General features: G+C 39.9%; 1 protein-coding gene across 1 annotated transcript in view; it reads left to right on the forward strand.

Moving 5' to 3' along the window:
- LOC140688317 (uncharacterized) overlaps positions 1–26,581 on the forward strand; it is a 141,632-nt gene that overhangs the window by 30,829 nt on the left and 84,222 nt on the right. The window contains exons 8-9 of the mRNA XM_072946941.1: positions 3,640–3,749; positions 5,092–5,215. Coding sequence (XP_072803042.1) covers positions 3,694–3,749; positions 5,092–5,215 — 180 coding nt within the window. The 5' untranslated portion in view covers positions 3,640–3,693. The remainder of the gene's footprint in view (positions 1–3,639; positions 3,750–5,091; positions 5,216–26,581) is intronic.

Here is a 26,581-nt window from a genome sequence, read left to right on the forward strand (position 1 = left end):
TTCATTGTTTTAGTTTGCATTTGATGACCAGTGAGGTATTGAGCATTTTTCACTCATTAGCCATTTGACTTTTTTAAAATGAATGATTCCTTTTATCCTTTGCACACATTTAAGTGGGGGAGCTTCTTGTTGCTTTGTGACAGCTCTTTGTATGTTATGAACATTAACTTCTTGTCTTCAACAACATGTATCACAGAGCTTTTTCTTGTCATTTCTTGCCTTTCATTTTGTTTAGGAGGATTTTAATTTTGGTAGTGTCTCAAAATATTCTTATGATAATAAATGTATTCCTTATGTGTTTTATCTTTGAAATTATTCTTAAAAATAATTTCTTATACTGGAATAAATCTCCTCTGTAGGTTTTTTTTAATCTCTAAGATGGAGATGATAATAGTACTTGTTAATGTAAGGGTAAGTTGAGTTAATAAGAACAATGTGTTGTATTTGCTGTTATTAGTACTTTTTTATATTTACATCACTGTCTGTAAATTATCTTGTGGTCCTTATGAGAGGAATAGTATTTATTCTTTCTAGGTGATTGTCTGATTGTCTCAGGACAATTACTGAAGTCATACTTTTTCTCACCTTTACAAAATACTTATGTACACTAGAGTCTCTTTTTGAGCTCATGGTTCCCTTCTGTCAATCGGCCTTTCTTACTCCAGCACCATAACTTACATATTGTAAAAATTTATTTAATAATTGGCAGTCTGAATTTTTTTTCATTCTTTTCTTCCATCCCAAATTTTCTTGTCTAGTATTATGATTTTATTATTCCTGAAGAATTCCAAAATATTTTGTTCAAGTTAAAAAAAATCAGATTGGAGTTGTCATGGGAGTTTTCAGTAAGTTTTGAATTATTCTGATGAGAACTTACATCTTTACAAAACTGCTTTCCTCCATGCAATTTGTTGATGTCTCTACATTCTCACCTCTTACTTTACCCCTCAGTACAGCCCTGAAGTTTCTCCATTTAGAACATGGGCATTATTTTTTAACTTATTCCAGATTATTGTTTATGTTTTTGTCAATTTTGTAAGTGAAAATTTTTTGCTATTATATTTTTAAACGCTTAAAACTGAAATTTAGAAAGGAAGATTCGGTTTGTAAATACTCACTTTGTAATTTGTCATTTAAAATTGTAAGTATTAAGTAGTTGTTCCAGAATCCTTTCTTTTTTGTTTTTAAAAATTTGTGTCGAAGATTCTCAAAATGTTCATAGCTAAGTAGTATAGGTGGGGAGACAGATGGAGAGAGGTAGTGTGGCTCATGTACAAACTGTGAGCAGTTTCATGGCTGCCTTTAGGCTGGAGAAACCACAGAAGAGCCCAGGTTAGACAAGGAATGGCTTTGTATGCACTTGAAAGCCAGCTTTCCTGCCTGTATGGTGAAGCCTGGTGGGCGTGGCAGGTAGATGATCAAGGTCTGATCAAGGTCATTTGCTGCACAGAGCGCTGTGTCTGTGAGAAATGGTGACCATTGCCATGGCAAATGCTTGGTGCCAGGAACAAAGCAGGGGAGCTGGGGAGCCTGTGTTAAGGATTTTCCAGTCCTGGGAGTGGGAAGATCAGACTCTGCATTCAGATCTGAGTTTGAATTAATCCTCTTTAGTTTACTGGACCTCTGACTTTTGTCAAGTTATGCATCCTGTTTGAACTCCTGCTTTGTTGTCTCTCAAAACAGAAGAATTACAGCCTGCTGCTAGAGTGTTTGATCAGGGTAAATGATTTGTGTCTATAAGATGCCACGTACAGTCACAAGCTCAGTGAGCAATGAGCTGTCCCCTCTTCTCCTGCAACTCAGTGCTCGATAAGTCATCAGCAGAAAGCGAGTCCCTAATTTGTATGTGGTGCAAGGAAGAACAAAACTAACGTCTTGCCTTTCCCTGGCAGTATTCTTACTTCTTTGCTTCATGTACCTCTTTCCTCCTTCACTCTCCCCTTTCACCTCCTCCACCAAGAGCCCGAGACTCTCTCAGAACACTAGATTCAAATTATTTAAATGTTGGCTCATTCCCATGAAATGACAGTGACTTAAAAAAACTGTACACATCCCAGAATTCATTGTATTTGATTTACACACACACACACGTGCACACACACACACACACACACACACATCAGGCTACCTCCCATTTACTGAGGGAGAAGGGCCACTTTTTCTGAGTTTTCATTTACTCAGCGTGAGAGCAGTCTCTTAAGCAGAATTTCACCTGGCTTCGTGCATGGTTTTTTAAATTGGATTTCTGCTTTTTGTCCATAAAAATATTCTCCTATTAGAAGACAGGAAGTGGAGACATAGATATTCTGCTGAGATATTGGTGTTATCATATTTGAGTTTTAATGGACATAAGGCGGCATAGAGTCATACATTATTATGGATGAGAATCCATGATGATGTAACTTGGACAAGAATCTGGGTCTCCTGCCATCGTGTCCATGCGGGTGAAGAGGCAACTGGGTGGGGGATGGCAGGGAACCTTCTTGCTTGAGTTCCAGGTTCTTGTTAGTTTTCATTGCTCAGCTGCCTTTAGTTTATGTCCATGAGGCCTCTCATGGGAAGGTCACTATGTCCTGAGAGACTGAGTTACTAATCAGCAGAAAGCTCTGGACCCACTCATATTTTCCAGAGTTTTTCTGCTGACCTGCTGACACTTTATATAAATGAGACCTAACAAACTACTGGATATAAAATCCTTATTGTTATCATTTGCCCTCGAGTTCCATAGGAATGGGGTGCTGTCTCAGGCTGTCTAAGGCTAGATCTGAACAAAGATAGGGTGATAGGCTCTGCTGCTGGACCCTCCCCAGTCGAATGGGATTTCCACCTTAGTTTTTAGAATCAGGCAGATGAGTTCAAATCTTGTCTTTACCAGTTATTAGCTTTGTGACCTTGGGGAAATAACTACTTTTTTGGTTCCAATTTTCTTTATCTGTAAATAAGTTCAGTATTTATTTTAGGCTTTTTGTTTTAGAATTGAATGTGCTAATTCCCTAATTTATTCCTCAAATACTGATCACATGGTTCTATGCTGGTGCCTTAGTAGTTGATTGCTAAGGGACTCAACAGTGAGAATGCGGATGGGGCCCCCTGGATCATACAGCTTATATTCCAGGATATGCTTGTAAAAGACAAGATTGCAGTGGATTTTTAGTAAATGTCCATTCCTTTCCTAATCCCCATTGATTGTGTATATATCTTTATACTAATATATGAACAATTATTTTGCAGTTTAAATCTCTTTGTAGTATTTAAAGAATGTAGCTATAACAAAAATACGTGAAATAAAATGACTTGACTTTTATTTTCCTTTCAATAAGCAAAACAAAATAAAATAGAAAAGAAAAGAAAAAGTATTGAAGGAGTAGAAATAATTTTATTTCCGTGGAATCAACTCCCTATGTTAGGTTTTTCCATTGTGTTGTTCAACATGATATAAAATTGACAGGTTGTGACTTCAGTGTTGATAGCTAGGTGAGTATAGTTTCTTTTTGTGGTTGTCTTTGATGAATTATTTGCACTAGATCATAAATGATGTGCATGTTACATATTGGAAACGAGGAAACATTGGAGACATACTACCTCCAATGCAGTCATTTTGTTACCGAGTCCAAACTCGTTCTGCTCGCCGCATGACAGGCCAATAAACCGGGAGATGAGGTGTTGGAGCAAGAAATAGTGACTTCACTTGCAATGCTGGCAGACCCAGAAGACGGCAGACTGATGTCCTGGAGAACTATCTTCCCCAAGTAAGAATTCAGTCTCCTTTTATACTAAAAAGGGGGGGGGGTTGTGGTTGGTTGTTGCATACTTCTTGCTTTATGAATTGTTTGTCCTTTGAATCCGCTGTTCTTGCAGCTGTCCATGTGGATCAAATCATGGTACCCCTGTAAAACCTCCAAAAAAACAAAGGCTATTCTCTATTATGCAACTTGCCATCTCTACAGAAGTGCAGATGAGCTAACATTTTTAAAGATCAGGGCCAGGAGAATAGGCTTTCCTGCAGATTTCAGGCTAAAGGCAACTTTCTTTTTCAAATGGTGCAGAGCTACCAAGTCTGAGCCTAGGAAACAGGGCACAGGTTTAAACTCAAAGGAACAGATTTAACATAGGGTAAAAACTGTTACATTTTATTACAATTCCGTTTCCAGCTTCATAGATAATATTAGTAAGAAATACGAGCAATTTTGTATTTTTGCTTCTTAATAACCGATAAGTGTACCAACTATATTTTGTGAGCAGGGATGCTGTGCAGGCATTGGGGTGACAGCAAACTCTTGTAGGGGGTGGCCGACCCTGCAACATCTCTGATGCCCCGTGAGTGTTGGTGAGGGTTCCCGTAGCCAGGGGCTCTCTTCAGGAACCAGCATATGGGCATTGACCTCTGGAGACCTCTTTTTCGGCTGCAGGAATTTTTTCAGATATTGAGATTGAAAAATCACTCCAGCTGGGAATAATTAGGGAAAAAAAAGAAAAGGAAAAGGGTTTGGAGTAGAGTAGAAGAGTAGGAGTTAAGATCACGGAGCCTGAGTGCTTGGCAGCGGGGCCTCGGGAGAGAGGGGAGCAGAGGTGGGGAGGGGCCTGGCTCCGGAACCAGCTCCTGTAATTGTCCCTGCACGCAAGCCGCATAGCTTTAAATTGGCCTGGGCCACCTCTCTGGGCTGGATATCACCCTGGGCAGAACCGTGGTATCTGTAAAGTAAAATGACTTCACAACTATTGCACAGAGCTGCAGGTGTAAGAGAGCCTAAGCCTGTCTCAGAGTGCAGGGGACAAGCGGAAAGGAATGGCAAAATTTCCACTGACAATTGAAATTTTGTTAAATAGCCTGCTACAGTTGTTTGCATCACTTGAATGAATGCAGGCATATTTCTGTGGGCATTTATAGGTTCACTGAACCCCACCAGCCCCTCTTGCCCCCATCGGAGATGGGCTTTCTCAAGCACAGTGCCCCTCCTGCTTGGGTGGAAAACGCTGCTGGTCCTTGCCTGGGGCCGGGCTGCTGCAGGGCACTGAATCCCCGAGGCACGGCCTGTGAGACACGACAGGAACATCTCTGCTCTTGACTGGGTGCCTCCGTTTCCCCTGCAGTGTAAAAATGCCGGTGACTGAGTTAGAAGCATGCTTCCAAGCTGTCCATGTCCTTGGCATCCAGAAGCGGAGCCTGGAAGCTTTCGAATTTATCCAGAATGCGGTTTACATTCACCTTCAGCAGGTGAGTGTATGTCCTTACACAAGTGGAGGAATTACTGCAGTTTTCCTGGAACTTTCTCACTACAAGTCCATTTGATTTTTCTGTGCTAGGATTCAGTATGGCCTGCTAAAAACTCTGGAGTGAGATCTTGAAACCCTGATGAAGAGCATTATTTATTTCATTTCTCTATATGATACTCTTTTACTTTTAAAATTCAGAATTTTTGGTTGTTTCAAAAATTTTTTGGGGGGGTTGGAGAATCATGTTTACTCTTACCATCTTTGCAACCTGTTGCTTTGTGCCTCTCACCTGTCTTCTGTCACTTGTGAGGCGGTTCCATTTGTGACCCTGTCCGGGTTGTTCATGTTATAAAACATAAAGCCTGTAAAAGTACAGTCCCTTTTCCTCCGAAGACATTCCACAAATACTCCTTTAACCTGGGTGTGGTTTTAAGAAGACAGAATCTTTAGAACATGTCCTTGCAGGTTGCTAGTGCAAAATCCCAAAATCAATAGTCTAGCTCAACATCTAAAATCTTTCTAATTTACCTTGGAATTGTATGGATAAGTGAAGCAGTTTGCTAAGAACTCAGACCAGGTTTAGAATACAGGTTGGTGTAGCTCAGCAGGTCCTCCCAAGCTGATGCTCTGCCAGAGGGCGGGGCCGAGGGGAGAGGGCGGGTCCTGCCCTCCCTGAGGTGACAATTTCATGGCAAAGACTTTCACCTGGTGAAGAACTTGGAGTTTCTTCTAAGAAGAGTGGGTCTTAAAAGAGTCCAAAAAGCGCGGGAGTGGCACAGTCCCATTTGTCTCAAGTAGGGGAGAGCGGCTGTGGGGCCACTTGGGAGACTCGTGAGTCCAGGTGGGCAGTGTTGGTGGCTTCCACTTGAGCGGTGGGATGGTCAGTGTTTAAAAGCGAACATATTGAAGGCATGTTTAGATGGTAAAAAGGAAAGGATGAAGGCTGGCTGTGAATGCAGGATGGAGTAAGGCCCAGGTTTCTGGGTGGATTAATGAGGTAAATGATGGTCCTTCTGTGCTCTGAGGAGGGAAAGCTGCAGAGGGAGTTCTGCGGAAAACTGATGAGTTCAGCTGTGGGTAAAGTGAAAGGTTGTTAGATGTGTGGTCTGGGAGCTCAGGTGAGAGCCAGTAGTGAGTAGGGGGAGGTGAGAGGGACTTTCAAATAATTTTGTATTGTGAACATACAAATAAGTATGAGTAATGACACATTTAACACCTCTATATTCTGGATTTAAAGCCCAGTAACATTTTGCTATACTGACTGCAGAGGTTCTTAATATTTTTTAATAGAAATAAGTAGAAACAAAATAGTGGAGTTAGTGAGCATCTTAGAGTAGATGTGTGTCCTTGTATGTATTTTTATACCTCATCTGTTTATAACCATAATCTACAAAAAGTTATCTTGCTTAGCATAAGAGTTAAACACAGGGACGTGACACACATTGTTGGGGGTTGAAGCTGATCTTCTCGGGCAAATTATGGACCCTCTCTTTGCCTTAGTTGCATCGTCTGTGACTGCCCCAGGGCCCCTCATCACAGCTGATTTCCTAGAGTAGATGTTGGGAGGGAGGCTGCTGAAGGGAGTAAGAGGTGGCAACTGCTAGGGATATTGAAGAGAGACAAAAACAGATTAAAGCCGATAAACTGAGTACAAATACCCTCTAAATAGAAGGAATCCCGCAGTGTTTTGAGCCGCTTATCATAAGGGAAAGAAAATCACGTGGATCCAAAGCTCTTGAGCATATGAGTATTGTGGGTGGGAGGGTGTCATTATAAAAGTGTTGAGAAAAGGCCTCTTTGTTTTCCTTGACATTACCAGTAAGGATGGGGAGCAGAAGCGAAACCCTCTGCTTCACAGTTGAAGGTGCTGTTTTGTGCGAAACTGACCAAAGTTTGGAAACCAGTCATCAGCGATGCTGGCAAATGAAGAGGCTTCTGGATTGGGTGGGGCACTTGCTGTGACTTCCAGGTGACCTGCTGGCTGGGGGCTGTGTGGCGGGCAGTAGTTTTGCAGGATAGCCCGGGCATGATCCCTAGCTCTGATGCTGCTGGTCTGATTAACAGACCTGGGGGCACACTGTCCTAATGGGGCAGCTCGGGATGTGGCCCTGCCGTGCTGAGAGCGAGAAGAGGGCTCCCCTGAGGAGGTGTCCCTGCGGAGAGTGGAAACGTACTCCTGCAGGGGAGGAAGAGCCTCTGAGCAGCGGGCCGGATGCACAGGCAAGACCAGCATGAGCACTGATGTTTCCGGGAGCCGGAAGTCATACAGTGGCCCAAACGGCCTTGTTCCTGAGAGACTGGAGGAAATAGATGCTGAAAAGGCAGGCTAGGGTCAGACCCTGTGGTGGGTTATGAGTGACAGGAGAGGATTGTTCAGGCAGGCATGAGACAACCCTGTGGGCGTCCCAGCTGGGGCGTCACGCCGAAGGGAAGAGCAGAGTTATGGACTTTGCCACTTATTAGCTGTGTGACTTTGAGCAATATCACCCCACCTCTCTCTATATATATCTCCATCTGTAAAGTGACACAGTGACAAGGTCGTGTCATCAGAAGTATTAGCTTAGCTCTGATCTTCTTTGTCGACTCCTGTCAGTGCTTCCCTGCAAGGTTCTGCAACGGCTGCTTTTACCCTGAGACGGGAGGGCATAGAGGGACACTGTAATACCCGAGGGCAGGAAGGGGTTGCTTTAAAAGCAGACATGTAACAGCCTGCAGCTGCAGACCTGCAGGCAGTTTGGTTGACGGTCCTTGAGAGGACTTTGGAGGCCTTAGCGTCGTCTTAAGTCTTGTTTCCCCTTGGGGACCGGATTTGCCTTGGGGATTGATGTTGAAGATTTGAGCTTCTGCAAAGCTGTTTTCAGAGATGTGTATATACGTAAAATATCATATAAAATAAAATGATTTATTTAACGTGTGCGAATTTGTAGCTGTTAGGAACAGCTCTGTTGGCCTGGTCTCCACGGAGGACACCAAGGGTCAGCAGAGCGTGCAGGAGGGCAGGCAGCCTGCAGTGCTTCTGCGGGGTGTTCTCCCCAGCAGGGCGCTCTGCTGAGTTGAGTCTTCTACGAGTTTTGTTGCCAGAGGAGCAGACAGCAAATTAATGAGTTCTAGAGGGATTGTATAATGACAGGAAGAAATAGGAACCCGGAGATTTTCCGGACTAAAACACGCTTTGGTTCCTGATTCAGTGTGTTCCATTACAGAATTGATGAGTTGTGTCTATTCTGGAACGTCATTGAAATAAACGTTCAGCCTATATGTTAAGGGCTTTGTTTTATTTGGCTGGAGGACTCGAGCCGGGATGACAGCCTCTCAGATCACTCTGAGGGACTGCTCCCAAGAGGTAGGGGAGGAGCTAGGATATATAGAAGCTTACAACAAAGACCAGGTAATTGGAACAATAAAATATTGCTTGTTATCTAAAGAAAACCAGATATCTCAAGTTCAAGTATTTACTGCTTTTCTATGTATGGTGAGAAGCAAACATTTGAGTCATTGAATTCATTCCTTTGGCAAGCCCCTGGCTATCTAGGGCCAGTATCCTGTCCTTTCTTACTCTGAGTCTGCTCAGAGGGCACCACTGTGAGTGGCTGAGAGGCCGGGCTGTAGGCATGTACTCGCTGGGGGTTGGCAGCAGCCGCTGATGACTCGGATTCAGCATTCTTTGTTTACTGTCATGGTTGCAGTATTTTCATGCACATTGTAGTATTTTCATTCACAGTGCTCCCACTTGGTCCTAAATTTGACCAATATTTTGAGAGAAATTTCATGACCAATTTTGTCCCACGGTGCTAGGATGGCTCATTCCTAGTTCAGGTGAAGAATCTTCTGAGTTGCCATTCAAGGTGTTAGTTTTTTTTTGTCAGGCCCTGTTGATACTAAAAGTTCTCTGGATCACCTGTCTTACTAGTCTATTATGATACAGAAAGTGTTTACCCATCTTTGCTCATTCCCATACCTAGAATCACACTATTATATTTATTTTATTCAGGGTTATAAATTTTATCTGTTTCTTCAAGATGTTTAGCCATCATCAATCTTGTGGGCCTAGTTACACATTGGGAAATGTAACAGACAACAATTTTATAAAATAGACAGGATATAAGTAATACAGCTAGTAACGTTAATAAAGTCACGAGTAAGAATTTAATAGTCGAGAAGTTGTATTTTTGGGTTAAAATTTTGCTTGTGTTTCTGAGTTTGATCCTATGAGAAAGTTCATATTTATGGTCAGGGTCAGAGCAGGTATTAATTGGCCAGTTGAAATCTCCCACCTTGTAAGATCAACAGTGGCCTAAACAGAACTATAATTTCTTTTTAGAATAACGTTTCTGAGGGCTATCTAATTAGAGCCTTGGAGTAGGGAAACCCACCAAGGTAACACAGAAGTACTAGACATAGGTAATTTATCATAAACTTAACAAGTGGAGTAGATCATAATCAAAGGTTGGAGAAATTATCAAAGTAATTGGTATACAGTCCTGGTCCGGTGTCTTGGGTCAGCTGTCTAGCTCAGATGTCGTCTTCTTCTCATCCTGGTCTGGTAGCTTTTTCTCCATTTGGGCATTGTTTTAAGGTGAGCAGCACTCGATAGGCCAGTGCACTGCAGGGGATGTTTCAGATAGGAAATGAATCCGAGACTCCGTTTCCTTCAGCTTTGGTGTGTATGGTCTGTTAAAGAGTACCTGAAAAAGGGTCCTTCCATTCAGGTTGGAGACAGTTCTTTAAGTCATGCCTGTTGCAGTATGTATAATCCCCTGGCTACAGGTCATGGGGCATTGGAACTTTACCCAAGGATAGATTTCTGAGCTTCAGAAACAAACCTAGAGTATCCTTTTCATAATTCAATTAAACCGTACAGTAATGTGACATAACAGCAAGGAACGATCTGGGAAGTGTCTTAGTAAATATGGACCTCAATTAACAAAACTAGAATTTAATATCCACTAAAATATAATTTATTTTCTCTCTTAAGTTACCCTCAGTTTTCTCAAATATAGCCAAATCAAGATTAATGTTTTACAAGTTAAGTCTGATTATTTGATCATATAGGCTTTTTTAAATTGGCTGTGTTGGAAGTTTTAATACGGAGTCTCAGGGTAGAATGTTAAGGTTTGCTAAGGCCAAGAAAGACACGTCAAGGCTTTTCATGGGTTTCTGCCTTACAGATTTAGGTAAATTCTTTTCTCTTTAAAATCCTTAAAATATCTTTATACTCCTATATCTGTTAGGAGATGATCTCCCTAATTTGTTTGATAGAGCCACTGGGGACCTAAGTGTTTTTAGTCTCTTGAGGGATCAGATAGAGAGAAAAGATAAGTGTTCCAAGTGTGATTACATAGGTATAATTTATCAAATTGCTGTGAACCATAACTAGCTTAAGGAGAAGAGATTCTTTACGTCTGGGAAACAGGTTAAAAGCCAGTAGTATTTCAAACAATATCAAAAATTATAACCATATTCAGCAGGTTAATCAGTCCCATGTAACTAATTCTTTTAATGAGAGTTTTCATTAGAACTTTAAAATGTCTTACCCAGTTTAGTTCAGTGCTATAGTGTGAAATTTATTAGGAATCAGTAAATCTCCTTGAAGAGAAAGCATTTTGCAAAACCATCAGAAGAAAACAATTAACTGTCTATAAATGACAAAAGATTTAAAAGCATGGTTAAACACCGTTACACTATAATCAATAAAGAAATCTGTTCACTATACCCATAATTATCACTGGTAACATTTCAGATATACCAGAATTTTAGGGAGTCCATATAATTTCTACAATATCTATATTAATAATATTGTCTCATTCAATATAACCTTAGAAGTTTTATGATTCATTTGACAATTCCATGTTATTTAAAATGCCAAATGAAACTTTATAGTTAAAAATCTCTCTTTGGGATGTTTCAGGGGCCTTCTGTAGCATCCCAAACTTAACTGGAGATTAAAAGAATTTTAATTAATTAAATTAATTTTTATTTAATTAATTAGAATTTTATATTTGGGGAGCTTTTTGAAAGATTTCAGAACACTTGATCAGATAAACATATAGATCACTGTAAAGTAGTACTAATTCATTAAAAAGAAAATACGTCAAAGGTAAAGGCAGAACAGATCAGCTAAGTGGTATAAGAAGTTTTACAATCTGTTACTGAAGGAGGATTAACATTTTAAGAAAATTTTTTCCTCTTAACAGAGAGAAAAACAATTCTAATCTTGTACCAGCTTACTTCTAAGATTCATTTACGTTGCCCAATTTGTTTCTAAACTTAGCCAATTCTGACCATGTACAAAACTCTTCCCTCAGGGTTCCTTTTCCACAAGCCTTCCACAGCTTTCTATACTTATATTAGTGTGTCCCTTATTTTTCTTCTATTCAGAAGTAACCAGGTTCAGGAGAAAGTCACTATTTTTCATTAACAAAATATAATTCCATTCTTATATCTTCCTTTACGCATTTATATTACTTTCCTAGGATACTGAGATCATTCCCTTACTAATAGAGACTATTTCAGTGTGGCACCAACCATTTATTAATATTTCTATATACCTTTAGTTTCACTGTAAGAGGAAGTTAAATGTTAAGTAATTCGTATTTCAATGTTATTTTATCTGAAAATGGCATAGCTATTTAATAAAATCTTGTCATTTAACTTAATTTAGCACAACACTAGAATTTAAAGATACCAAACACTTAGAGATTATCTTAAACATACATTTTAAACATATATTTTAAATATTTACCCAAAGCTCTCATCTCATTTGCATTTAATTTACTTAAAATTTTACCACAGCACATAACTTTTATTTTTTTTTTTGACAAATCTGCAACAGATATAACAGGATCTTATTTGACTTTCATTAAACCTAGGTACAGTAAAGGTATTATACATAATATTGATGACTTTAAAGATGTCTATATTAATTAGAACATACTTAAACTAAACAATATCAAATATTACCTTAATATTGAATATTTTCCATTTCACATGACGCTGAAAGTCAATTTGTTCAGTTGTTATTTTAAAAATACTTAATGTTTAAGCTCTTATATTTTTACGTCAATTAAGCAGAGCTCTATGACTTTGAATTTTTTTTCTTTAGCAGTAGAAATATCTCACTTCTATAATGTGTACACAGGCTTATAATCAGAAAAAAGCTAGAGATCTCATAGCTTCACTTTAAAACTTACTTATAAGATAGGTATAATAATAGTTGGAGTAAGCTGAATTTGCTTGCTCAAATCATTAAGGCTTACTATTTATGAAACAGACAGTTAAAATTTCTTCACAATGTCTGAAGGACCCTTCAGAGTTCTGAGTTCTAATATGCCAAAAATTTCTTGGCCTTAAGGTTTATTTCGTTGAGCTAATTAGACTCAGTCCTAGGTCACTGTTTGTTGTATTTATATTTCTGATGTGCAAGACAAAGACACTGTCTTCCAGGTCCCCAGAGAACTGCTCTCTCACCCAGGCCGTATTTTATCTCCTTAAATGGCATTTTTGTATCAGTGAGAAGAGCTGTAAACAAAGAATTCCATGTTTTAAAACTTTAAGGCTTACTTAAATATGTCTTCCAAAACTTGCATAAGGCATTTAGTAAGATCTCTTTTCCTTGTGTTATAAGTTAAACCCAGGGTAAACCTGTATTTTTTTATTAGCCACTCAAATTAGTTTTTAGTTTTACATTATATTGGACGGCTTATGTAACTATATTGGTTTATTTTAATTTGTTCAATTAATATTTTCAGAGGGACAGATATGTGCCTAGCCTTATAATACCAAGAAGGGGAAGTGTTTTTCCTCTTAAACATATGTATCCCACAACACAAGCAAAAGTTTTGTATAAAGACCATTTAAATATACCAATTTCACAAACTTTTATCTCAATTTTATTAAATCTTATAGCTTTAATTTTTATATTTATTAAGTTTAATCAATAATTCTTATTTCTAGAAGGAGTGCCAGAAACCTTTTTGTGTGTGTGTGTGCATGGTATATAATTTTATAGAAGTCTCTAGGATGCCCAAGATTCAGCCAAAGAGCTTAGGCACTTCTCAGTTTTTAATTTCATTAATTGGTCTGTTATCCCAATTATTGATCAAGTATTTCAGTCTATATATACATATATTTCAAACTGTGGTAAGTAAAATGGGCTTGTTTGAACTTTAATCTTGGGGGGGAGTAGGTGAACTCTTTGGCCCTTTTTTTTTTTAACTTTACGTTGTGTAGTATCAAAACCCTGTATGTAAATCCAAAAATGTCCATTTTATTTATTTGATTCAAAATAACCATATAAAAATATTTATCCATTTGGGATAAGCCACTTATTTTTTTTTCGACATTTTTACAATCATTTTTCCAGTTATTCAACCTAATTAACATTAATTATTCTAAGTTTTTATTAGCATATCTAGAAACATTTATCAGAAAGGAAACACAAACGTAGCTTTTCAAACCAGTTTTATTTTTTTAACTAAGTTCTTAGGTTAACCATTAGATATATTTTTCTACATTTAAACTTGATTTTAATAGAAACCATAAAACAACTGTTTATAATGAGATCTCTTTAAACTTTCACCAATTAAAAAGTTTTTCCAAATTAAAAAATCCATCATATGGCCGTCAATTTATATACAAATATAATATATATATAGTGATTTTAAACCAATAAGATGAAGAGGCACTTCCACATGAGAGTCGGGGTGTTGCCTAAATAAAATTCAAAGATTTACTCTCCAAAAGCTAAAAGCCTTTGTGTTCCAGGCTGATGCAGCCAAGTTTAAGATGGCAAAATATCTGAAAATTGGTACAATCAAAGAATTGCTTAGAATCCCAATTTATTTGCGTGGCCACCATATGTACACAATACTTGAAACTTTTGTATGGTGGAGTCCAAGGTTTCCTTTAAAAAATAAACTAAACATACATATACATACATACACACACTTAAAACACCCAGAGAAAGATAAAACATTTACATTTCAAGGACACAGGAAGAGAAATCCAAGTTACCCCTAAAGGGGATTTTGTTTTTATAAGTTCAGAATTCCAAAAAATGTTTTTATCAGGCCTGGTTAGTTATTTTCAGAGTGAGTTTTTTTTTTTCTTATTCCCAATTAATGTTGTAAATTTTGTATGTACATAAACCTGGCTGGGGTAATAGTTGGAGACTGGCAATCTGTCATTTCTTTTTCTTTTCTCTTCTGTTCTTTATTTTTTTTTTGAAAGTTCTATTCCCCATTGTAAGGTCGGGTTCTCAGAATAAATTTGCTAGTAAGATTTCCCACAGGGACAACTCTGTGTCATGAAGTCTTTGTGTCTACCACTCCTGGAAGATTCTCTGTCACCCGAGAAAGCTGTTACCAGCCAGGAGGATGGTCCGAATTTTGGAGTTGAAAGTTTCCTCATAAGAGTTTTACTTTTATCCTGAAAAATTCAATGGAGGTAACCAAATTGAGGAAAATATTAGACCAGACTCTTACCTAACCACTCAGTCCTGAACCCAGTGTCTTTCAACTTGGACTCACTCAGGATGTCTCCACTGGGTGAGTATTTTCCTCATATGTTTCCACCAGCCCCACTTTGGACATATCCTCAAGGTGGATATTTCCTGTTATCTTTCAACCAGGCCCCATTCAATATGTCTCCACTGGGTGGGTAATTCACCTCAGTTTCTTTCAACTGGAGGGCCACATACCTGGATACACCGCCAGATAAAACTTAGGATCATCAACCAATATGTGAGATCCGAGAACCTAGAGACACTCACCCAAATTCATCTGGACTCCCCGAGGAGGTGGATGGGCACAAAGGGCCACTGCTGGTACCAAGGCTCCGGTTACTTGGAGAGTTCAGGTGGAGAGAAATCTGCTGTGGTGCTTCATGGTGTCCAAAACTGTTGACTGAAATACATGTGCAGCCTAAAAGTTAAGAGTTATGTTTCATTTGGCGGGAGGACTCGAGCCAGGATGACAGCCTGTCAGAACTCTCTGAGGGACTGCTCCCAAGAGGTTGAGGCAGAGCTAGGATATATAGGAGCTTTGCAACAAAGACCAGGTTGTTGGAACAATAAAAGATTGCTTGTTATCTAAAGAAAGCCAGGTATCTCAAGTTCAAGAATTTAGTACTTTTGTATGTGTGAGAGGAAGCAAATATTTGGACTCACTGAATTCATTTTTTAGACAAGCACGTAGCTATCTCGGGCCAGTAGCCTGTCCTTTCTTATTCTTAGTCTGCTCAGATGACACCATTGTGAGTTGCTGTAGCAGCTGAGCTGCAGGCCTGTCCTAGCTGGGGGGTGGCGGCAGCCTTTAATGACTTGGTTTCAGTATTCTTTGTTTACTGTCATGGTTGCAGTATTCTCATTCACATTGTAGTATTTTCGTTCACAGACTGATTATGGATAATCTGCAACCTTGGAAAGCAACCGAGATGGAATTACTGCAGGTACCTTCTGCTTTAATAAGCCGTGTGCAAACATAAACAGGGAGGAAGCATACACTTGGATTTGGAGGTGTAGGAAAGGGATCCTGCACATTGCAGGAGAACGCAATGCAGAATTCCTTACGTCCACCTTTCTTTACTGTAGTGGTTTCTGAGAACAGTTTATGGTAATTAACCAACATTGACAAACTGCACAAATTGCATTTAAGAGCTGGCCGGCTGAAACTTGTGTATTCGAGAGGTGGAATTCAAAGGCAAGTGGTCAGGTGGATTGGAGAGAGATGGAGCCAAGGCCTGGGCACAGATTCCAGTTTAAATTGCCATTTCTTCACCATAGGGCCTTGGAATAGAATTCAAAATCTCTTAACCTGTTGGTGAATCTGTGAAATGGGCATAATGTTCGTTTCACCCTGGGATTGTTGTAAGATCTAAAGAGTATTATAGCACACATGAAGCACTTAACCCACTGGCACTTAGCAGTGTTCACTGTGTGGGGCCGCCCCGCTTAGCATGTGTCAGAGCCGTAAAGGCAGCATTTGTCTGTTGAGGATGCACTTGCAGCCCCTTGGCTAGGTTATGAACTTGGTGATTTCCTATAATCCTTGTAATTCTATGTGCCATGGACAGTTATTTTCATGGACAGATGAGGAATCTCATGGTAAAAAGACTGTATAATTTGCCCAAAATCAGACCATAATTTTGGGTGCAGAGGCCTCGGTTCAGCATGGGCCCCTGGGCCTTCTGCCCTCTCTGTTCAGCACCAGAGCCAGATATGGAGTCGGCTGTTTCCCTGCCCAGAATATCCGGCAGGCCGCAAGACACATCTGGCCCTGTGCTGCTTGAGCAAAACTCCGAAGGAGAGACAGTTACAAAAGGGATAAACATAAAAACAGACGACAGCAAATTGTGATCAGCTCTGAGAAGGAAAGGAACATGTCTGGCCGTGCAGAGCTGGGAGCTTTCCCGTCTGGGCTGCTCTGGGGGTGTTCATCTCAACTAAACAAGTTCTGCTGCTGCACCAAGGCAGGAAGGCAGGGCGCGTGTGGCCAGGTAGACAGGGCCTCGTTGATCTTACTCATTCCCCATTAAGCGACAGTTGTCTCGGGCACTTAACTAATAAACAGATGTTGGCCATAATCATCACGCACTTTGCTTGGTAGTTTTATTGGCCCCAGCATTGAGATGAGGTCATTGAAGCTGGGGAGTTTGCTGCATGCCCGTGATTACCTTGCAAATACCCCGACTGTTCTTTCAATCTAGACTGGTGTGGCTGTCATGTCCCAGCCCTGTGAATGGCATCGTGTAGCTTCTCCCAAGTGGCCCAAATGACTGACATTGATATGCTTAATTCGTTGGAAATAGTATGTGACAATAATAGAAAAAGGTAGTAAGAAATTGTTTGGAAAACTGGAAAAAACCTTTTCTTCCCCAGCTGGGGGAGCGTAACCTGTATCACTCACCCTATTCACTGCCTGTCACCTCCTCCTCGCCGACTCCGTGTTCATAAGCCACACTGAGTCTTGGGAGAACATTTTGCCTCATGACACTTTTGACTAGGACCTGCAACTTCTTTGTCCCTGGTTAACTCTCTCTTCAAAGCCATTCAAATTTTTTGCAGGCTCCTCCACTCAGATGTAAGAATAGCCTCTTTAAACTTCTTGATGCAGCTCCTTAATGAAGATCTTGTGATGGAAACCTAGCCAAAACTGGGATGTATGCATATAGTGACTGCAAACTCAGCACTTTGTTAGTTCAGAATCAGAGGGGTGAGTGACTCAGGAAATGCTTTTTTAAGGTAACAAGGGGAAAGTGAAAGGACGCTTGCTGTGTGAGAAAGAAACATCTCAATCACAGCCAGTAAGGCACCTGTGTTCAGGATGGGGTGTGGAGAGTGCAGAGTTCTCACAAAGAAAATAGTGGTGTGATGGGAGCGAGGACAGTTGGGTACTTTATTGGGGAGGGAAAAAAGTGGGCTGAACATTTCCTTGTTGAACAAGAGGATTGTGACATGATGTGCTTGTATTTTGGAGAGAAGGGTTTTGTGGGGACAAGCCTAGGAGTACGCTGTATGTCTGGGGAGTCAGCACAACAGAGAAACACAGAGAACCGGGCAGACCCCAAGACCCATGCTGGGGGAGAGACTGCCCACCAATTGGAGCCCTGGAGGCTGCTTCTGTCCCTTAGCTGTGGCCTCAGACCTCCCTTCACAGCCCAGTCCTGTTGATACAAGAATAAAAAACGTTGGGCATGAGAAGGGCTGTGTCCCAGGCTTTCATTGAGCCCCTGGGATGTGCCCCACCAGATTTTGTTCCTTAACTTCTTGCAGTAAAGAATTCAAGAGCAAGCCAGTGTTGAGTAAAGGTAGATTTATTCAGAGAGATACATTGATAGGCAAGAGAAACTTCACGAGGTGTGGGGGTTTGATGCTCATATTAGAAGTAGGTACACACTCCACACATTGTGGGCCTTCCCCAAAGAGGGAGAGAGAGTGGTGACTGCGAGGTGGCGCTGTGTTGCTTGTTTTCTTGGGCTTGGTGGTTTCATATGCTAATAAGTAGAAGGACCAGCCTTAGGGCAAGGGGCTAGGATTCCCAGGGAGTTGGCCATTTCCCACCCTTTGACCTTTTGTGGCTAGCATTGGGACTGCCATGTTGCCTGGGGCATGTTATTCACCAAGTTACTATTACAATGGATGTTTACTGAAGCTCAAGATCTGCTAGAAGTTAAATCTCTTCATCCTGAGCCTCAAGGCCTATTGGGGGTTAAATCCTTTAACATTTTGATGTTAATTGCTGTGGCCTTCCTTGAATGGCTGTGCTCTTCCCCCTTCCATCCTGTCTCACTGTGATGACACAGAGACAGCAAAGGTCGGGCCCTACCTGTGCTCCTGCATTTAAAGGTGGGAGGTGTGAGGTGGGCCTATGATGACCCTGAATGATAAGAAAAATGTTTCAGATTTTCCTACGTGAGACATGGGGACCTGACAGCAACCTCCGCAGATTTATCTCACGGGCATTATCGCTTGTGTTGTTATAGAAACAACAGGCAAGCCAAGAAACAAGTACAACTCACAAGGTTGTAGTACTGAGATTTATTTAGCTGGCACGCTCAGAGGGGCTTCATTTCCAAAGCTCTGAGCACCTCCAAGACGTGCACATGAGGTTTTATAGGGTTAATTACAAGTATGGGGCTATTAGCCAATAAGGCTCAAACAACAAAAAGCAAGGAATCAGTACACTGAAGCTTATCAATTTGGAACAGATCCCGTTACTGACAATTGTTGTCCTTGGATTTACGTGTTAGCTTATTAGCCCATTAAACTGACACTAAACTTCAGGTTTACCAGGTAGCTCAGCAAAACTTAGATCAGTAAACCGACGCTTATCACACTTAGATTTGTGACTTAGCTTGTTAGCCCAGCTGGGGTTTTCCTTCACAGTGTCACTTATATTTTTTATTTTTCTTTTTATCTTTTTTTAAGTATTTAACCCAAATTTAATATCAGGGTTTTTTGGGAAAGAAATTTCTCTTTATCTTTTCTTTGGGGTTCTTTTGGGGGGGAGGTAATTAGATGTATTTATCTGTTAGTGGAAGCCCTGGGGCTTGAACCCAGGACCCCGTGCACGCTAAGCACATGCTCTACCACCCGCCCCTTCATCATTTTCTTTTTGCTTTAGCTGCCAAGAATCTTACAGCTGAACTTGTAGTCAGCCTTTAACACTTGCCCTAACTTAATGGAATCCATTTTTATGAGTTTATCTCCCCCTGGTTTCATTTAAGTATTGAATCTCCATTTTCTCTTCACTCTCCGTTTTGCATTTTTGTTGTTATGGTTGTTAAGCTGTGTTTAACAGAATTGTTTAAATTCTCTTTTAGCAAGAGGCTGAATGTAAATAAATATGTAAGCAAACAGCACAATTAAATGCTTTTATACATTCTGAGCTGTTTAGTAGTAACTTAAAAACCGAATTGAATATTAAAGTGATAGCATTTTAAAAATATTTTTTAATTTTTCATAAAAATATAGCTGATTTAAAATATGATATTAGTTTCAGGTGTACAATAGATGCTCCATTTATAGTTACTGTAAAACATTGTCTGTATTCCCTGTGTTGTAAGATACATCCCTCTAGCGTGTTTACATTACATGTTGCAGTTTGTATAAGAAAGTTGGGTAACGCAGAGTCTGGAACGTGGCTGTGTATGACTCAGGTTCACGCTCACCCTGCCTGTCAGAGCTCAGGCCTTCACTCCTTTCTGCAGGGGAGCGAGTGGAGGCAGCTCTCATCAGCGCTGTCACCACCCTCTGAGTGGCAGTGACAGCAGTGACTGTGTGTGGACGTGCAAATTGTTTTTCCAAGAGCTTTATATGCGTTTCTGCATTTAATAATTAAAGCCCTCCTGTGAGGAAGCGTTTTTAATGCATAATACATTTTATTTTGATATTGATAGATTTCAAACCTCTGGAAAATTTACAGTAGTACAATAAACGCTTAGATACAGTTCACCTTATAGGGCACTATTTGGCTTTCTGTGTCTGGCTTATTTTAGCATAAAATTTCAAGGTTCATCCATATTGTAGCCTGAATCAGTACTTTATTCTTTTTGTTTGATAATATCCTTTTCCATTTTTTTTGGTTTTAGTCTATTTAAAAATATTTTCATTGAAGTCTAGTCAGTTTATAATGTTGTGTCAGTTTTTTGTCTACAGCACAAGACTTCAGTTAAAAAGGAACATACCTGCATTCATTTTCATACTGTTTTTAAACATAAGTTACTATAAGATATTAAATATATTCTCCTGTGCTATACAGTATAAACTTGCTGTTTATTCTTTACATACTCAGTAACTGCAAATCTTGAACTCCCAATTTATTCCTTCCCACACCCTCCCCCCTCTGGTAACCACAGTTTGTTTTCTGTGACTCTGTGTCTGTTTCTGTTCTGTAGATAAGTTTATTTTTTTGTTTCTTTCTTTTTTTTTTTTTAGATTCCACATGTCAGCAATCTCATGTGGTATTTTCCTTTCTCTTTCTGGCTTACTTCACTGAGAATGACATTCTCCATGTCCATTGATGTTGCTGCAAATGTCATTATTTTATTATTATTTTATGGCTGAATAGTAGTCTATTGGACAAATATGCTACAACCTCTTTATCCAGCCATCTGTCAGTGGACATTTCGGTTGTTTCCATGTCTTGCTATTGTAAATAGTGCTGCTGTGAACATTGGGGTGTAGGTGTCTTTTTTAATTAGGGTTCCTTCTGGATATATGCCCAGGAGTGGGATTGCTGGGTCATCTGGGAGGTCAAGGTTTTGTCTTTTGATGAACCTCTATACATTTTTCCACAATGGCTCCACCAAACTGCATTCCCACCACAGTGTAGGAGGGTTCCCAATTCTCCGCAGCCTCTCCAGTATTTATTGTCTGTGAACTTCTCAATGATGGCTATTCTGACTGGTGAGAGGTGATATTTGATTGCAGTTTTGATTTGCATTTCTCTGATAATGATATTGAACATTTTTTCATGTGCCTACTGGCCATTTGTGCATCTTCATTGGAGAAATGTTTCTTTAGGACTTCTGCCATTTTTTGAATTGAATTGTTTGTTTTTCTTTCTTATTAAGTGTAAAAGCTGTTTACATATTCTGGGAATTAAGCCCCTAGCAGTTTCATTTATTGCAAATATTTTCTCCCATTCCATAGGTTGGTAGTCTTTTTGTTTTGCTTACTGTTTCCTTAGCTGTGCAAAAGTTTGTAAGTTTAATTAGATCCCTCTTGTATATTTTTGGTTGTTTTTCTATTGCTTGAGTAGACTGCTCTAGGAAAACATTGCTGAGATGTATGTCACATGTTTTGCCTATGGTTGCTTCTAAGAGGTTTATAGTGTCTTGTCTATATGTTTAATTCTTTAACACATTTTGAATTCATTTTTGTGTATGCTGTGAGGGAGTAGTCTAACTTCATTGATTTACATGCAGCTGTGCAGTTTTCCCTGCACCATTTGCTGAAGAGGCTGTCTTTACTCCATTGTATGTTCTCACCTCCTTTGCCAAAGTTTCAATGACCAAAAGTTTGTGGGCCTATTCTTGGTAAATGTGTTTATCCGTTCATTGATGGATGGATATTGTTAGTAACTTTTGGCTACTCTGAATGATACTGCTATGAATATTGATGTGAAATTTTTATGAGAATATGTTTTCATTCTGTTGGCTGTACAGTTGGCCCTCCATATCTGTAGTTTCCACTACATGGATCCAGATGGCTGATTGTAAAAGGACTCGAACATCCTTGGATTATGGTATCCAGGGTGTGGGGTTCCTGAAACCAACCCCCCAAGGGTATTCAGGGATGACTCTACATATAGGAATGGAATTGCTGAGCCATATAACTCTAAGCTTTTGAGGAAATACCAGGCTTCTCCAAAGAAGTTGCACAATTGTCCCTTTCCCCTGGCCGCATATGAGGTTTCTCTGCCTCCTGAACGACATTTGTTATTGTCCGTGATTTGGTAATAACCATCCTAGTGGGTGTAAAATGAGATCTCATTTTGATTTTGATTTGTCTAGTGATGTTGAGCATCTTTTCATATGCTTAATGGCCATTTGTATATGTATCAAAATTCGTGGTAAATTTAAAAATTGGGTCTGTTTTATTGTATTGTTCAGTTGTAAGAATTCGTTATATATCCTGGATGCTACTCTCTTATTAGATACATGTTTTGCAAAATTGTTCTTCTATTCTGCACATTGTCTTTCACTATATTTTTTTAAACATTAAAACAATTTCTTTACAGGGGAGGTAGTTAGATGTAATGATTTATTTTATTTTTCTTGCTAAGCAAGCACTCTCTGACTTGAGATACCCATTTCCCCTGTCATTTCACTTTCTTGATGATGTCCTTTGTAAGAAAAGGGTTTTAATTTTGATGAAGTCCAGTTTATCTGCTTTTTTCTTCTATCACTTGTGCTCTTGGTATTGTATCCAGGAAACCAAAGCCTATCCTAGGACCACAAAGGTTTATACTGTGTCTTCTTTTAGAAAGTTTATAGGTTTAATTTTTACATTTCTGTCTGTGATCTACTTTGTTTTAATTTTTATTTGTTATATAAAATATGGGTGTTCAGATTCCAGATTGATTCTTTTGCCTGCAGACACCCAGCTGTCCCTGCACAATTTGTTGAATAGACTATTCTTTCAATGGGGTGTTTTTGGCCCCCTAGTGGAAAACTGTCTGTAAATGTAAGTTTTTCCCCATGGGTTTTTATTGTGTCTCATAGATTTATTTATCCAAACTTATGCCAGCAACATACTGACTTATTACTATAGCATTTTAGTACCTTTTAAAGTGAGTCCTCCAACTTTACTCTTCTTTTGCAAGGTTGTTTTGGCTATCCTGGGCCCCTTGCACGTCCATATTAATTTTGGGATCAGTTTTTCAATTTTTGCAAAGAAGTCAGCTGGAATTTTGATAGGGATTCCACTGTATATGTAGATCATTTTGAGGAGTCTTAATATTTTTAATAATACTGTCTATCATTCCATGGAAATGGGATGTCTTCCATATATGTAGATCTTTTAAAATTTATTTTGGTGATACTTCAAAAAGTTCAATGTACAAATCTTGTAAATTTTTGTTAAATGTATCTCTCATTTTATTTTTAATGCTGCTGTAATTGGAAATGCTGAGTTTCTTATGGGTGGGACTATATATCAATCTTCTTATTTCTAGAATTCCTTAACAGCAATTACCCTAGTTATATATTTGCTACTTAAATCTATCCACAACAATTCCCCACCCCGTGTTATAAGAAACCAAGACCCAAGTTAAGCTACCTGAACACCTATGTGGAAATGTGAAATGAGACCCTTGGGTGGGGCTTTGTGCAGATGATACTGGAGCTTATTCAGGATGGCTTCATCGTAATTTCTTTTAAACAACCCTTTCGGTGTATTTAGTCAGATACATTAAGAACATGCCCTTTTGATGTGCGGAGTAGCTAAGACTATGATTTTCAAATAATTTCTAATGAGAGTGTTGTTCTTGAAACCTAATTTGCATCAATCTTTGAAGATTTATGTTTCAGGGGCTTTGACTAAAGAACACCTGTCTTTAATCAATAACGACAACTAAATGCTCAAGCAACATGTAAGAGCTTGAGCAAACTGCCCCTACCCCATAGTGCTGGGTGGCTGCAGCTGCAACTGGAGTCAGCGCTTACCTATCCCAGTACGCTTGTGCTGATCTGCTCAAAGTGGTTCGTCCAACAGTTTGTCAGTAGTCTGTTGGACAAAGTCATTAAAAATTGATTGAAGGTTGCTGGAATGCAATATAATCTTATTAATATTAATTAAGCACATATTGAGTGCTTATTGTATGATGGAATTGTCCCTCAGCCTCACATGAATATTATTTCTCATAAAACCTCACATATTTCCTTGTTAATCTCACTTTACAGATAAGGAGACAGACAATTAGGTCTTCTCTCTTTTGGGGGAGCTCATTATCAATGATGGGAAGTTATAAGGAAAAAGATATTGATTCATCATGAGAAAACATTTTTCTGAGGGTCAGCAAAGAAGAAGATGAACACTGAAGAAGGTGATCATTGTTCAAGTGAGACAAGCCCTGGGTTGTGTGGGGTCAGCATCCCTGTCCTAGAGAAGGCACGTGTAGAGCTGTGTACTGGGTGAGGAGGCGCGGCCGCGCAGGGAACGCGGATGCTGGGCCGTTGGGCTGTGCTCAGGCCCGGTGGGGCTTTCTCCTAAGGGCAGTGGACCATCATTGACAGATTTTATGTTGGAGAGTGGGGTGCTCTCGTAGTTCACATTTGTCTTGTAGAATGCTTGGAAACATTTAGAAGGCTTGGCAGGAGGTGATGTGATGAGTCAGAGTAGGGTGGCTGCGAGGTGTAGCAGTGTTCAATTTTCAAGTTGTTTTCAGGCCCAGGATTGTGGCTCAGTAGCCGTGTCAGTTTGAATGACGCACTCAAGGAAGTGAAACAATTTATCTAATCAATTGAAGCAGTGATGTACCCAATTCCCAGGACTGTTGTGGAGATCCAGTGAGATAACGTTTGCAGTGTGCAGCATGGTCCCAGCACAGAGTCAGTGCTGAGTGAGTGACAGTGAGTATCTGGTAGGTCAGGTGTGGGTGGTGGGACTCGGTGTCTGAGGATATCTGGGCCCTGAAGGAGGGGTCCATTCACATCTGTGAGTGATGGGTCTGAGTTGGGAGAGGCACGGAGAACTTAGCCCCGGACCAGAGGCCCTGGGCAGGACGGCTATTGGAGGAGCACCGTGAAGTCAGCTCTTTGCAGGTGGAGTTGGAGGTGCCCTTGTGACATCTAAGTGCAGTGTCACGAGCTGAAAGAGGAGGTCTGGGCCCAGGCTGTGCATTTTCGAATAATGTCAACTCCTGAGGACACCGAAGTATTGATCACTGAACGGAAGTTATACTTTACAGGACAAATGAATAGTAGTATCACCTCTGTCATCAAAGCTCACGTCTATTTATTCATCACTCAGTTTGCTAATTGGGTACTTACAGAGCTCACTTCACCGTCCTCCCGTGGGCTCAGGCTCCACAGAAAAGAGCTGGTGTGTCTTTCTCTTTTCCAGAAGAAGACACATTTAGCTTGTAGCCTTCTGTACCTCGCCAGACTTAGGATATTAGTTTGTTGGTTTAATTGTATTTTCTGTTGGCCATGTCCTGACAGGAGAGAAATTTTACCTCATGGTCATGTTTCAATTAGCTGTTACTGAGAATTGCTGATCTGATACATAGTGTATGTATTATATTAACTTTGTAGAGTAGTTATCATTTTTCTGTCTTTGCCCTTTAATTTTGATTGCCCCTTCAGTGTTCTATCCTTTTTGGGGCCTTATTTTTTTTTAATTAAAAAATGTCTGTTAACAGTTAAGAAAACAAAAACAAAGAAAAAATGCACATGGGAGCTAAATTTAGAAAATGTCTAGTGTGTTTTCTATCTCGGCAATGGAGGGTTCTAGAAACTCGTGAAAACTTTCATTACATAAGTTCCTTAAAATGCTGATTAAGAAATAAAACCTTCCTTCCTCATCTTTCAAGCTGCACAACTAATTGTCAAGAAAGTGAGGGGAAATTCTCAGAAGCCAAGACAAATGAGAAAGCAGGGTTTCTGGGAGATATGCGAGCCTTAGAATCCCTGGGGTGCTGGTTCGATCCTGAACTGATTTTCAGTTGCCTTGACAGGAGGGCAGGATGTGAGCCCCAGGCCTCTGACACTAGGAGTTGGATGGGGGATCATATTATGGGCCAAGCCCATCCTGAGGATCTTGGTTTACTAAAGGGTGAAATAGGAAAAAAAAGAATTCCTCAAGGCAAGAAAATAAGGAAATTCAATTTTGTTGGAAGAGGGGAAAAGTAACAAATCCAAAGTAAGGATATAGTTTAAAGTTGTTCTGGCATTAGAGTGACCACAAACACCTGGCAGAAAAGCACAGCTACTCCTTGATTGATAAGTTGTGTTTTGAATGAATCAGTGAACAGCCATTCTGAAAAAGGCCTCCAGAGTCTTGTGGATCAAGATACTGGACAGCAAACACCTCCCTTCCAAGGTCTCATTCAAATAACCAGAAAGGTTTTAAAGGAAAGAAGCCATGATCATAGTTCTATTTATTAACATTTCTATATGCTACGAATTCAGAGGTGACTATGTAGTTGTCTCCTCTATTATGGACCTTACTTTCTCTTTGGGGAGACAAAATGACATAGTTGGTAATCTTGGTGGAGGGAGGTGTTAGTCTGTTGCACTTAGCCAGGAGAGGAGATTAAGAAAACAGTGAAGGGTGGGTGAAATTTTTAGCTGAGGACAGTCTTGTTCACTTGGCTTTTAATTGCAGGCTCAATGAGCTGTCACTGGAGGGAATAGATCTTACAGA

Source organism: Vicugna pacos, chromosome 22 (assembly GCF_048564905.1).
Source record: "Vicugna pacos chromosome 22, VicPac4, whole genome shotgun sequence".
Taxonomy (NCBI): Eukaryota; Metazoa; Chordata; class Mammalia; order Artiodactyla; family Camelidae; genus Vicugna; species Vicugna pacos.